The sequence below is a fragment of the Kogia breviceps genome, chromosome X (assembly GCF_026419965.1).
Source record: "Kogia breviceps isolate mKogBre1 chromosome X, mKogBre1 haplotype 1, whole genome shotgun sequence".
Lineage (NCBI taxonomy): Eukaryota > Metazoa > Chordata > Mammalia > Artiodactyla > Physeteridae > Kogia > Kogia breviceps.
This window is the reverse complement of record NC_081330.1, coordinates 122,517,058-122,529,932: the sequence shown is the minus strand read 5'-3', so window position 1 is coordinate 122,529,932 and position 12,875 is coordinate 122,517,058. Positions and strand designations below refer to the sequence as shown.

Genomic DNA, 12,875 nt, shown 5'->3' with positions numbered 1-12,875 from the left:
GTTGAGGGTCCGCCTGCCGATGCAGGAGACACGGGTTCGTGCCCTGGTCCGGGAGGATCCCACATGCCTCGGAGCGGCTGGGCCCGTGAGCCATGGCCGCTGGGCCTGCGCGTCCGGGGCCTGTGCTCCGCAGCGGGAGAGGCCACAGCGGTGAGAGGCCCGCGTACCGGAAAAAAAAAAAAAAAAATAGAGCTACCATATGACCCTGCAATCCCACTCCTGGGCATATACCCACACAAAGCTATAATTTGAAAAGATACATGCACCTCTATGTTCATAGCAGCACTATTTTTTTTTATTGGAGTATAGTTGCTCTACAATGTTGTGTTACTTTCTGCTGTACAGCAAAGTGAATCAGTTATACATATACATATATTCCCTCCTTTTTAGATTTCCTTCCAATTTAGGTCACCACAGAGCACTGAGCAGAGTTCCCTGTGCTATACAGTAGGTTCTCATTAATTACCTATTTTATATACAGTAGTGTATATATGTCAGTCCCAGTCTCCTAATTCATCCCACCCCCCCTTCCCCCCTTGGAAACCATAAGTTTGTTTTCTACATTTGTGACTCTACTTCTGCTTTGCAAATAAGTTCATCTATAGCAGCACTATTTACAATAGCCAAGACATGGAAGCAACCTAAGTGTCCATCGACTGATGAATGGATAGGGAAGATGTGGCACATATTTACAATGGAATATTACTCAGCCATAAAAAAGAATGAAATCATACCATTTGCAGCACCTAGAGATTATCATACTAAGTGAAGTCAGTCAGACAGAGAAAGACAAATACCATATGATATCACTTATATGTGGAATCTAAAATATGACACAAATGAACTTATCTATGAAACAGAAACAGAACTCACAGACATAGAGAACAGACTTGTGGTTGCCAAGAGGGAGGGGGTGTGGGGGGGTTGGATTGGGAGTTTGGGACTAGCAGATGCAAAGTATTATATATAGAATGGATAAACAACAAGGTCCTATTGTATAGCACAGGAAATTATATTCAATATCCTGTAATAAACCATAATGGAAAAGAAAAAAAAGAAGCATCCTGTAAATTGATAAGAATAGATCAATTACATAAGGACTCGTTGATGAACAACATAATAGCTGTCATGACCTACTAGAAGTGCTATGTCACGTGGTTATTATTCTCTAAGTTTATCATCAAAAAAATAACATCACAATAATGCAAAATGAAATTTTCTTAAAAAGAAAGGAAAATCAGAACTAATCTCACTTCTCTAACGTGGAAACTATTTTCACTTTACCTACGCCCTTCATATTCTATTTTTTTAATGAAAGGTTTAGACATGAAAGTTGGATGCTTTAAAACGGAAGTGACTTCTCCTAGGGTATAGCTTCCTCCAAATCAGCGATGGAAGTTCTCAAGATGCCACGAAACTAAGCAGGATTTCTGAGGCAACAGACCACTGCTTCCCTGATTCTCTGTAGGAAAGCTGAACAAGCACCCAGAGCAGCTTAACGGCTGCTGAGGTTGTGAATATCCAAGAGGAGGCAGCATTTTTCTGCTTCCAAAGGCTAATGCTCCCACAATCAGACTCTTCCTCCATTCCAGTAGAAGGAGGGAAATTAAAACACACAAAAATCTGACAGTGATTCGTTTTCAGGACATCTGGAAAATGGAGTATGGAAATTCAGTATTGAACTTTTTTTTTTTTTTCTTTTTTTTTTTTTTTTTGCGATACGCGGGCCTTTCACTGTTGTGGCCTCTCCCGTTGCGGAGCACAGGCTCCGGACGCGCAGGCTCAGCGGCCATGGCTCACGGGCCCAGACGCTCCGCGGCACGTGGGATCTTCCCGGACGGGCCCAGCCGCTCCGCGGCACGTGGGATCTTCCCGGACCGGGGCACGAACCCGCGTCCCCTGCATCGGCAGGTGGATTCTCAACCACTGCGCCACCAGGGGAGCCCAGTATTGAACTTTGAACATCTGTTGTTTCCAGGAAACTCAACCATCCCAAGCTGGTGAAATTCTACGGAGTGTGTTCAAAGAGATACCCTATATACATAGTGACTGAATATATAACCAATGGCTGCTTGCTGAGTTACCTGAAGAGTCATGGGAAAAGACTTGAGCCCTCCCAGCTCTTAGAAATGTGCTATGATGTTTGTGAAGGCATGGCCTTCTTGGAGAGCCACCAGTTCATACACCGGGACTTGGTAAGGAAAGGAAGCGATCCCCAGCCCTCCTCGAGCGATGGGGCCATTGGGAGGGACGGCAAGGAGGGCATCTTCACTTATACTTTGCTCACTTGTGACGTGCTTAAGCACACGACATTTTTGTAATCAAAATCACAATTTCACAATAAAATACTTGCAGTATAGAAAGAGTAGAAGTAGCCATCAAGATCTATGTAGTTAGGTTGTGGTATAAAGGAAAACAGATGGAAAGGAAACACTTTTGGTCACTTTAGTGTTTCCCAGAACCATTTAACCCAAGGTTACCTTTACTCCAGGAAGGGTTTAGTGCTAAAGGAGTTGTTCAGTACGATAACCAAAAATCCAAGAAATGAAGTTTGTGTCTTTGGGTCAGGGTGGGCATGGAGAGTGTTCTGCTTGGTTTGCAGTGGTATTGATTGATCTTTAAGATTTTCTTGCACTGAACAGCAAACTTGCCATGCACACGAGGCCAGTGTATTTGGAGTCCTCAGTGCAGCAGTGATGCCTTCAAAGTGCCTGTTAATGCACGGTGTCCTAGCAGTGTGGAGAGGGAACCGCTAGACATGATTTTTCCCTTCTCACTGATGAGCTCATGTTCCGTGTTTAATGTCTAATACCTTTCATGCTGTTTGACAAGGATGGATGCTCGAGGCAAAATTCTTACGGGAGCACATTTTCATTCCGAAAAATTGAAAATTGCGAAGGAAAATAAAGACAACTGCTACACTCTAGCTACTTCCTTTGAAATACAGCATTTGGGGTTGCGATAGGCAATCTTAGATTTTGCTGAGAACTCTGCCAAAGAAAAGGAAAATGTCTGATGTTGATGTCAGGGGATTCTTGGTCATCTTTACTACTTGGTAATTGTGTTTTCCCTCTAAAGGCTGCTCGCAACTGCTTGGTGGACAGTGATCTCTCTGTGAAGGTTTCTGACTTTGGGATGACGAGGTAAGCCAATTCCTTAAGGGCAACCAACGCAGGAAGGGTCTCCATTCACATCAAAATGGGGATAAAGAATCTGCTCTGAATCAGGGACTTAGAAACCAGGATCCCCTCCCCCGCTCTACCTCTGCTCACCTCATTTCTCCACCTATAAGATGGGGCTGCTCTTCAGAAACTGCCCCAAGGCCTTGTTAGCTCTTTCAACACCTTGATAAATATTTTCTAAACATAAGAATAAATTCCATGAAAATCCTAAATATTCAAATATAACATGTTACAGCCAGGAAAAAAAACCCAGAAAAGTTTAAAAAGCCTTGACTGAGTGTGTGTGTGTATCATGGCTCCTTTAACCCTTCTGGTTCTTTCCTCTTAATACTATATGTTCAGATGGACAGAGCATTAACACTAGGAAATTTTTCTTGTCATTTTATTAAATTTCCTGTATCATCAGGTAAGGCAGTAGACTCAGATTCTCTTGGTGAGCATTCTAGCAACACTTCAGGATTTGAGAAATTAGTGTGAGTATGACAGCAGTTGAAGAAGTCTTCCATTTCCCGAATTCTGAATCCTTATACTATGTAAGCCTCAGAGTCAATTTTCATGGTTTTACATAGGAAATGAAGACATACATGGTAGCCCTTCCATTCAACAAACATTTATTGAGGGCCTACTAAATGCCTAGGCCTTATGAGAGATACTGAAATGTATGGGAGAGTCCCTGCCCTCAAACTGCCCATGGTTTAGTGTACAGGGCAAGTAGATGTCCCTGCCATTGAGACAAAATGCAGCTATAAAGTTGTGCCCACTCAACACAAACTCATGTCATTCTGAGGAGAGAGAACGCAGTTTCAAAGCGATCTGAAGAGGTGACGAAAGCCAGCTCTATGTTTAGCCAGCATGGCCCTAAAACACCATAGGAAGATCTATTTTTTTTTAAGTCTTCTCCAAATTTCATTATGAGAAGCTGCTCCTCTTCTGGGACCCCTCAATGTTGGCAGGGTGTCCCTTTAGCTGTGTGCTTCCTGCCATCCTCCTCCGACCACACTCCAAACGTGGAGCTCGCCTGAGCGCAAGAGAAAAAGCTACTCACAGCTCCTCAGGCCAAGGAGAAGCTCCCAGGCCAAGGGAACCGATCCCACTTTGTTCTCAAAGCAGAAATACTGGCTGTTATGCCAGCGTCCAGGGAATATACTGTCAAGTTCTTTGTAACTTAGGAAAAGGGGGCTGCAGGTCTTGCTCTAAATAAGGGAACCTGGAGGCCATGCACCAGGCCCTGTTGGTCATGAAGCTCTGGGTTCACAGTAGTCAGATGCCTGTGATTGAACTTGGTCCTGATGATTTGAAGGAAGGTTTAGGTCGTGAGCAGAGCCCAGTCAGGGGTGTCAGGGTTGTTTCTGAGTGTCTGGTGGTGTCTGAGGAGCTGAGGGCTTGGGAGGGAAGTATGGAAGGTGCTATATGTAATCTTATGGAAGCATTATTTATTATTACTATTATTTATATTTCCCAGAGCGACTTACCACACCAGCTTTTTCAGCTATTTTTCAATTACAATAAACACCTCTAACACATTTTTGGGTGGGAAGTTTTCCTATAAATTATATCCAAAGTTTCAGTCTCCATCATTTTCATTTTATTTTCTTGAGTTAGTAGTCATTATTTATGTGTTTTTTGTGGGCTTCTCCTTGATGAATTGTACAAATAATATATGCTTATTGTAAGAAATATAGCAATAGTGTATAAAGCAAAAAGTAGAATCTCCCCCCCACAACCATTCCCCTTATTTTCAGCACTAGGAGTAACTATGGCTGACACATTTGGTGGTTGTCCTTTCACACCTGATTCCTAAGTGTACCTAATCATATACACAAATATGGACATTTACTGTTTGTCCCCACAAAAATGGAATCACATTACCTATACATGCTTTTGCACTAACCATAAACCATAGGCATCTTTTTATTTTGGTCAGTGTAGAGTTATCTCTTTTTTCATGGCTGCATACTATTCTATTAATGTGCCATATTATATTTAATCGCTCCTCAGCCTGGGGACATTGAGGTTGATTGCATTTTTATCATTATTATAAACAAAAGTGTACTGCGTATCCTGAGCATATATTTTTATGGTCTTGATAACTTCATAGGATATTACTGCTGTCCATCATTGTTTACAATAGCAAAAGATTAGAAGTAACTTACATGGTTAAACAAATTATGTTAATCCGTAAGAAGGAAGACTAGTCAGCCATTAAACATGAGGCTGTAGAAGAGAATGTAATGGGAAAAATGTTCTTGATATGCCCTTAAAGGAAAAATAAAAGCAAACCTCAATACAATAGAAACCCAGTTTTATTCAAAGTAAATATAGAAAAAAAGATTGGAAAGTACAAGCAAAAATGTATCTTGAGTGGTAGCACGACAGGTTATCTTTGGGGTGCGATTCGGAGTGATTTTACTTTTACTTGTTTGTGTTTCTTTCTATTCACCAGATATTTTGCACTCAGATTTTGGTATTTTCAAAGTTAGAGATTTTTTAAATGCTTACAAGTCATCAGCAGCCTCTAGCTAAGCTCACACACTGAAAGGAAGCAAAAGATCCAGAAAACCAAGGCCCTCAACTGAGACCGGATGGCTGTATGTCCTGCATACTTGGCTGAAGGGCTGTGTTGTTTTCCTCTGCAGGTATGTTCTTGATGACCAGTATGTCAGCTCGGTAGGAACAAAGTTTCCCGTCAAGTGGTCAGCCCCAGAGGTGTTTCACTACTTCAAATACAGCAGCAAGTCAGACGTATGGGCGTTCGGTAAGAATGTGGCCACGTGGGACCCAGCCCCATTTCATAAGCTGGCTTCCACAACAGGAAACCACAAGAGCAGCAACATCCATTTTCAGCAAAAGCTCTGAGCACTTACAAAATTACATGTATGGCCAGAGACCAGCAAGGGATTGAAGATGATGCTGACCCTTTCTTGTGTTGGTGTTAGGATGTCTGCCACGTATTGTATAATTGGCATCCTGCTTAGCACCTTCTCAAAAAATCAAAAGGGCTAAAAGCTTTCCCACTGAAGATTTCAGTTTTCTAAAAGGAGTCACCGAAAACTAAAACCCAGTTTGCATAAGGTACAAAACGGTGAAGGGCTTAAAATGAAGTCATCGGGGCTTCCCTGGTGGCGCAGTGGTTGCGAGTCCGCCTGCCGATGCAGGGGACATGGGTTCGTGCCCCGGTCCGGGAAGATCCCACGTGCCGCGGAGCGGCTGGGCCCGTGAGCCGTGGCCGCTGCGCCTGCGCGTCCGGAGCCTGTGCTCCGCAACGGGAGAGGCCACAACAGTGAGAGGCCCATGTACCGCAAAAAAAAAAAAAAAAAAAAAAAAGAAGTCATCGACTTTCTGCACCGAAGCGAGGTGATAATCATTCCTTTCCGAACTGACCAATTCGGAGGGCATGCCTGGTGTAAATACCAAACATGACTCAGCACTTTCTTTGGCCCATCCCAACTTCAACTAGCGTCCTTGTTAAAATTCATCATTTAGGTCAGGGGTCAGCAGACCATGGCGCAGGACCAATTCCAGTGGCCCGTTTCTGTAAGGAAAGTTTGATCGGAGCATAGCCATGTCCTTTGTACATATGGTTTATGTATTGTCTGTGGTTGCTTTTGTGCTTGCAACAGTAGTTGCCACAGAGGCTGCATGACCCTCAAAGCCTTGAAAACTTACTTTGTGGCCCTTTATAGAAGGAGTATGCTGACCCCTATTTCATTGAAAAATCTATATTGAAATTTAGTAAACGTAATTAGAAAACAGAGACAATTCTTTAATTGTGATTCTGGAGATTTTCTGGTATTTTTCTACATGGGGAGGAATGTCAGGCTTGTTTAAAATCACTGTCAGATGAGCCCAGGATAAATATTCCAAATTATCATAAGGCTATGGAATCTATTAAATACAACTGAGAACTATTTCATGCCTGTCTTAGTCCATAAGCACAATCTGACTTTCTACATGACAGCCTGAAGAAAGAAAAATGTAGTTAGCTGTTTATTTTTCTATGTGACAATTGTTAAAAATAATTATTCCTTCTGTAAAATTGGTATTGTTCATTGTAAAAAAAAAAAAATAATCCAATGTATACAGAAAAAGGAAAAACCACAGAGAGCATTTTGGTGAATACTTGATGTCATTTTGTGCTGATGAACTTGTCAGAATTAGTTTCAATCTCTTTGTGTCAATTGATATGCCTTATGAGAGAAATGTTTTAAAATCGGTATCCTTACTCAATAGTCACAGCTGGGTTTTGAACCAAAATATTGCATTACCCAGGTCGACTGCTTACCTTATGTGCCAGAATTTGGCTCCAAATATTTTCTGGCTGTTTCCAAGAACTAAATTCATTCTTAAACAATTTGTCCCCAGTGAAGATACTCAAAATAAACCAGGACCTCTGAAAGCAATTCTCAAAGAGGAGTCCCACATATATTTTAAGCAATGATATTATTCTCGAGATAAGTGGTTAGCCTTCCAAAGAGACAATTGTGAAAGGGGCAACACGTTTTTGGATGGTTGTTTTAGAATATTTGTTTAAAAAAAACACAGCCACCATAACTTGTAACATTGCCTTACTGTAAATATTTTACAAAAAATCTGTAGCCCTAAAAGTCAAAGAAGTTTTGAAGTTAGTACTTCGGTTATGGTTCTAGAACAATTTTCTCCCTTCTTACATATTTCTAGTTTTCCAAGCTTTTGAAGCTGGCTGAGTGCTGGAATTCTCTGGCTTCGCCAGTACAACATCACAAAGGCCACCATTTTGAGAGCATTTAAAATGTCTCCAGTGCCCTTCTAAATGCTCCGCGTGTTTTATCCTATTCAATCCTCAGGACAACTCTGTGATGTGCAGATATCCGCATATGACAGAAGGCAAGCAGAGCTGAGAAGGGCTAAGAAAGTTGCCCAGCCGTAAGTGGCAAACCTGGGCCTCAAAAGGCACGTCTGACTGGCCCCAAATGCAACCCTCTCGACCACCATGACCAGAACTCGGTTTCTTAACCTGGAGTCCACCATACTCTGGATAATTCCAGAAAATACCTTGTGAACTTCCGGAAAAGAAGCCCGAAAATGCTGTGCATTCACTTCCCCGAGGAAAAGCTAATGATTTTAATCAGATCCTTGAAAGGACACCTGACCCACAAAGCATTCTAGAACACTGTGGCAGCAGAAAAGGAGGAACGTTGCCCATGATTTTATCTTAAATTTCCACTAAAAGGTAATTTGACGGTGCAATGAAATTGTTGCCAAGGCAGAGAGAAAGGGCGAGGACTCGCATCCATTACTCCTAAGGGCTGGAGCTGAGGGCTGTCACTGTGGGTTGGACCAGGCCTCAGCCGCCCGCCTCTCTGAAGCAGCCCAAGGGCCTTGACCCCAGGGAGCTCCCCCTGCAGCTGCCCTGGCCGGTTCCCCATTTCCCGGCAAGAATGGGCGTCCGGGTCTCAGGGAACAGGAGAAGAGAGCCTGGGCTCCGGAAGCTATGGTCCAGGCCCGCCCTCCCTGCCCCGTCCTTCACGCTTGGACTCATCCCCCAGGGGTCCCGGCTCTGACCCAGAGCCTTCCTGACCTGGCGTGTGAAGCTCGTTCGACAAACTGTACCTTTTGACGCTGCCTCTCTCTCCTCTGTCCGCCGCCGCCCTCCCCATGGTGCAGGGATCCTGATGTGGGAAGCGTTCAGCCTGGGGAAGCAGCCCTATGACTTGTACGACAACTCGCAGGTGGTCGTGAAGGTCTCCCAGGGCCACCGGCTCTACCGGCCCCAGCTGGCGTCGGACACCGTCTACCAGGTCATGCACAGCTGCTGGCACGAGGCGAGTGCTCCACTGGGGGGAGCGGGGCAGGGCGCCGGGCGCATCCGGGCCAGTGGCTGCGTCACCGCCGGAAGAAGAGTTTTTGAGGTGGGGGTGGGGGGCGGGGGGCGTGGCACCTGCTACAGAGCGGGTGGAAATGGCCCTGCGCCCCTGCCCTCAGGTGTTTGTGATCTGAAACCAGCACCGTAGGCTTAACAAACAACTTATATCAGTAGTGTTCTAAGGACTTTATGAATATTAACTCATTTATTCAACAGGAAACACACTATGAGTAGGTACTCTTATCGTGGCTAAACGAACAGAAGCGGAAACAGAGACCCAGAGAGGTTAAGTGACTCGCCCAAGCTCACACAGCTAGTAAGAGGCAGGCTGGCTAGTGTCAGAGGCCCTGTTCTCCACCACAACACTAGAGGGTCTCTCCTCAAGGAGAAAACGTGTAACAGAGAACAAATAACACGTGTAGAGAGCACAGAATGGACACCAGTCTGTTCTCCCTTCCCCTGTCTCCCAAGTGCTGAATAAAAGCCTTCCATGCAGAGAGAGGATAAGAGTATCTTTTTCTGTGGGACTGAAAACAGCAAGTAGCTTATAATTATATGTGCAAATTAGAAAAACAGACAAGTAAGTACAGGAAGAGCTCGGAGGAGAGGGAGCCCAGCTTCCGGAACGCATCGTTATCTGAGCCAGGTCTGGAAAGCTCTACAGAGCTTCCCCAACTATGTGGGTGGAGACACAGTTCAAGGGTGTCCAGGTGAGAGCGACCAGCACAAGCACAGGTGGGGAGGCAGGAATGAGCACTGCGTGCTTGGCTGGAGCTGTGGTTGGAAGGGCTGGAAATGAGTTTGGAAGAGCACGTACGTCTGGTCCAGATTCTGTAGCCTGAACGACAAGGAGAGGAGTGTGAGTTTGGCTTTCTATAGGCAACACGGAGCCCCTGAAGACATTTGCAAGTGATGTGATAATAGGAGACTTCTAAGAACATTCATCTAAGATCCCGCAGCCCATAACCATTATACGGCGTGGCCTCATTGACAAACGGGCCTGATGCCGCCATCATGCGTTCACGCATTCATTCATTCACTCGTAAAAGACAGATCAGTGTCGTGGTGAAGCATGTGGACTCTGGAGCCAGAATGCTAGCTCTGGGTTGAATGCTAGCTGTGGGACCTTGCCTAAGCCTCCTCCTAGTGGAGCATCTCTGTGCTTCACTATAAAATAGTACTTAACTGATAGGATTATTGTGTGGATTGAATGAGTTAATATTATAAAGTCCTTAGAACAGTGCCCGGTATACAGTAAGTGGTTGTCGTTGTTGTTACATATTAATAGAGCAGCTGTGCACCAGGCACTATGCGGGTGCTAGGAATAAATGACTGCACAGGATTTAAAGAGTACCTCACCTCTTGTGTTGGAGCCTAGAATTCCACTTTGGAAGAGTTACTGACTGCATCATGTAACATTTTATCTGTTAGCTTAAATTCTTCTTGGAATATGGGCACTGGGTGACTTCCCACCCAGTGTCACTTGAAATACGATCTAAGGCTCCCCCACTCTTTTTTACCCCAAATGTAAAGGGGCTGAGAGCCTTAGGCGGCACTAGACGGTCACACTGGGTCAGAGGAGGGTTAGAGACCTGGCGCTGCCCACAACCAGGCAGACTCACTGCTGTCATCTGGCCGATGGAGAAGAGGAGCAGACAAGGGTGTCTGAGTTGAAGCCGGGACCCTCCCTGGCCCTCCCCACTCCAGCTCCTGGGAATGTGCCTGCACCATCAGATGGACAGGGGGCCCTGAACAGGAAGGAACTGCCTTCTTCCTACAGTTGGTCCGTAAAAGTGTGAGAATTGGGGCAGAATCCATTGAGGGGGGGTTTGCACGGGGGCAGTCCCCAGCTGAAGGTTCTGCTTATAGTGAGTGTTTTGTACAGTTTAGTCTCCCTTCTTTTTGATATTTTATTTCACAATTTTGGGGAGAAAATTCACAATTTTCATTAGATTCCAGTTTAGCTTTCCTGTATTTCTTTGTACAAAAATGAACATGTGTGTATAGGTGTGTGGTTTTGTTTCCCTTTCTTATAAAAAAAAAAAAAAAAGAGCATACAAATTCCTCTCCACAGGCATTGGCCCTCTAGCAACACACACCATTGTCAAGCTTCTGAATTCCTGCCAATCTGATAGATGATAAATGGCATTTTAGTGCAGCTTTCCTAGGTACATCTTTCATTATGAGTGAGGCATATTTTGAAGAGCATTTGTATATCTTTCTGAGAATTATATGTCATGTCTTTTCCCTTTTTCTATAAGGTTTTTGTTCCTCCCACCTCACTTTTAAAGATCCCTTTATAAATTCAGAAGATTAATACTCTATCTCTGACATAAATTGTAATTATTTTCTCCCGGTTTGTCACTTATCTTTGATCTAATTTATGCTGTTCTGTGCCATGCAAAACTTTCTTTTAAAAAAAAATACAGTTGACTACATCATTATTTGCTTTTTTTGCTTCTGGAAACTGAGTTATAGTTAGATAGGCTTTCCCAAACCCAGATTGCAAAGGCGTTCACTCAGATTTTCCTCTAGTACTTTTATGGTTTCATTCTTTTACATTTAAGTGTCTGATCTAGTCTGTTTGTTTTGGTATATGGAATAAAAAGTATGGATCCAAAGATTTCGTTTTCTAAATGACTACTCGGTTGTCGAGGCACCATTTATTAAAAGACTATGTTATTCCCAGCAATAAGATTCTATCGAATGGTGTCAAAATACCCAGTAACAGGATAGTAAATTTCCCTATGTATTTGGGTTCTTTTTGGGACTTTCTCTTCTGTTCTCTGGTCTCTATTCATGTGTTAGCACTGCATTGTTTTAATTACAGAGACTTTATAACACTTTGTTTAATGTCTAATATTTTTGATTAATTTTTATTGGAGTATAGTGATTTACAATGTTGTATTAGTTTCTGCTGTATTTAACATGTTTTAATACTAGGTAGGCTAGCACCCCCTCATTGCTCATCTTTCTTTATAGTTTTCTTAGCTATTTTACGTACTTAAAAATCCACAAACTAGATAATCAATTTGTTCAGCTTGAAACCAGCTTGTTCATATTTTGGAGGAGACTGTATTTGGTTTGTATTTTAACTCGGGAAATTCACCATCTTTATGGTATTGGTATGCCCTATTCAAGGACAAGCAATGTTTTCTTCTATGTGTTCAAGTCTACGTTTGTATTTTTCAGCAGCGTTTTATTTTTTTATTTTTATTTTTTGTGGTACGCGGGCCTCTCACTGTTGTGGCCTCTCCCATTGCGGAGCACAGGCTCCGGACGCGCAGGCTCAGCGGCCATGGCTCACGGGCCCAGCCGCTCCGCGGCATGTGGGATCTTCCCAGACCGGGGCACGAACCCGTGTCCCCTACATCAGCAGGTGGATTCTCAACCACTGCGCCACCAGGGAAGCCCTCAGCAGCGTTTTAAAGTTTTCCTCATTTGTGGGGGGTACATTTTTGTTCGTATTTTACTGAGGTGTCATTGCTATTGTAAATGGGGTTTTCTCTTCCATTACATCTTCTAACTGGTTATTGTACATGTATAGGAAGGCTATTGGGTTTTGTAAGTTAATTTTATATACTGCTCTCCTGGTGAATTCCTGTATTATTTGGGTGGGTTCTATCATTAATTCTCTTGGTTTTCCAAGGTCTGCAGTCGTATCTTATGCAAATAAAGATACTTTTTCTTCCCCAATTCTTAGGGCTGTAATTGTTTTCTCTTTAGAAGAAATGTCTATAGTGTTTCCACATTGTAAAACTTGCTAGTTTTAGGCCTGAGGTATAAATATTTTACATAGTTTATTTTTAATCATAACCCTCATAAACTAAACCATTGGGTTTTTCTTTTAT

The 12,875-nt window shown here is 43.4% G+C and overlaps 1 protein-coding gene across 15 annotated transcripts in view; it reads left to right on the top strand.

Annotated features, from left to right (window-relative positions):
* BMX (BMX non-receptor tyrosine kinase) overlaps nt 1–12,875 on the top strand; it is a 52,942-nt gene that overhangs the window by 38,895 nt on the left and 1,172 nt on the right. For 7 of the 15 annotated variants that reach the window (XM_067022900.1, XM_059050835.2, XM_067022899.1 and 4 more), the window contains 4 exons: nt 1,979–2,195; nt 3,079–3,143; nt 5,819–5,937; nt 8,826–8,983. In XM_067022900.1, coding sequence (XP_066879001.1) covers nt 1,979–2,195; nt 3,079–3,143; nt 5,819–5,937; nt 8,826–8,983 — 559 coding nt within the window. Of the gene's footprint in view, nt 1–1,978; nt 2,196–3,078; nt 3,144–5,818; nt 6,284–8,005; nt 8,146–8,825; nt 8,984–12,430; nt 12,719–12,875 lie in introns of those variants that run through there. The other 8 variants (XM_067022906.1, XM_067022909.1, XM_067022910.1 and 5 more) reach the window with 3 other exon arrangements.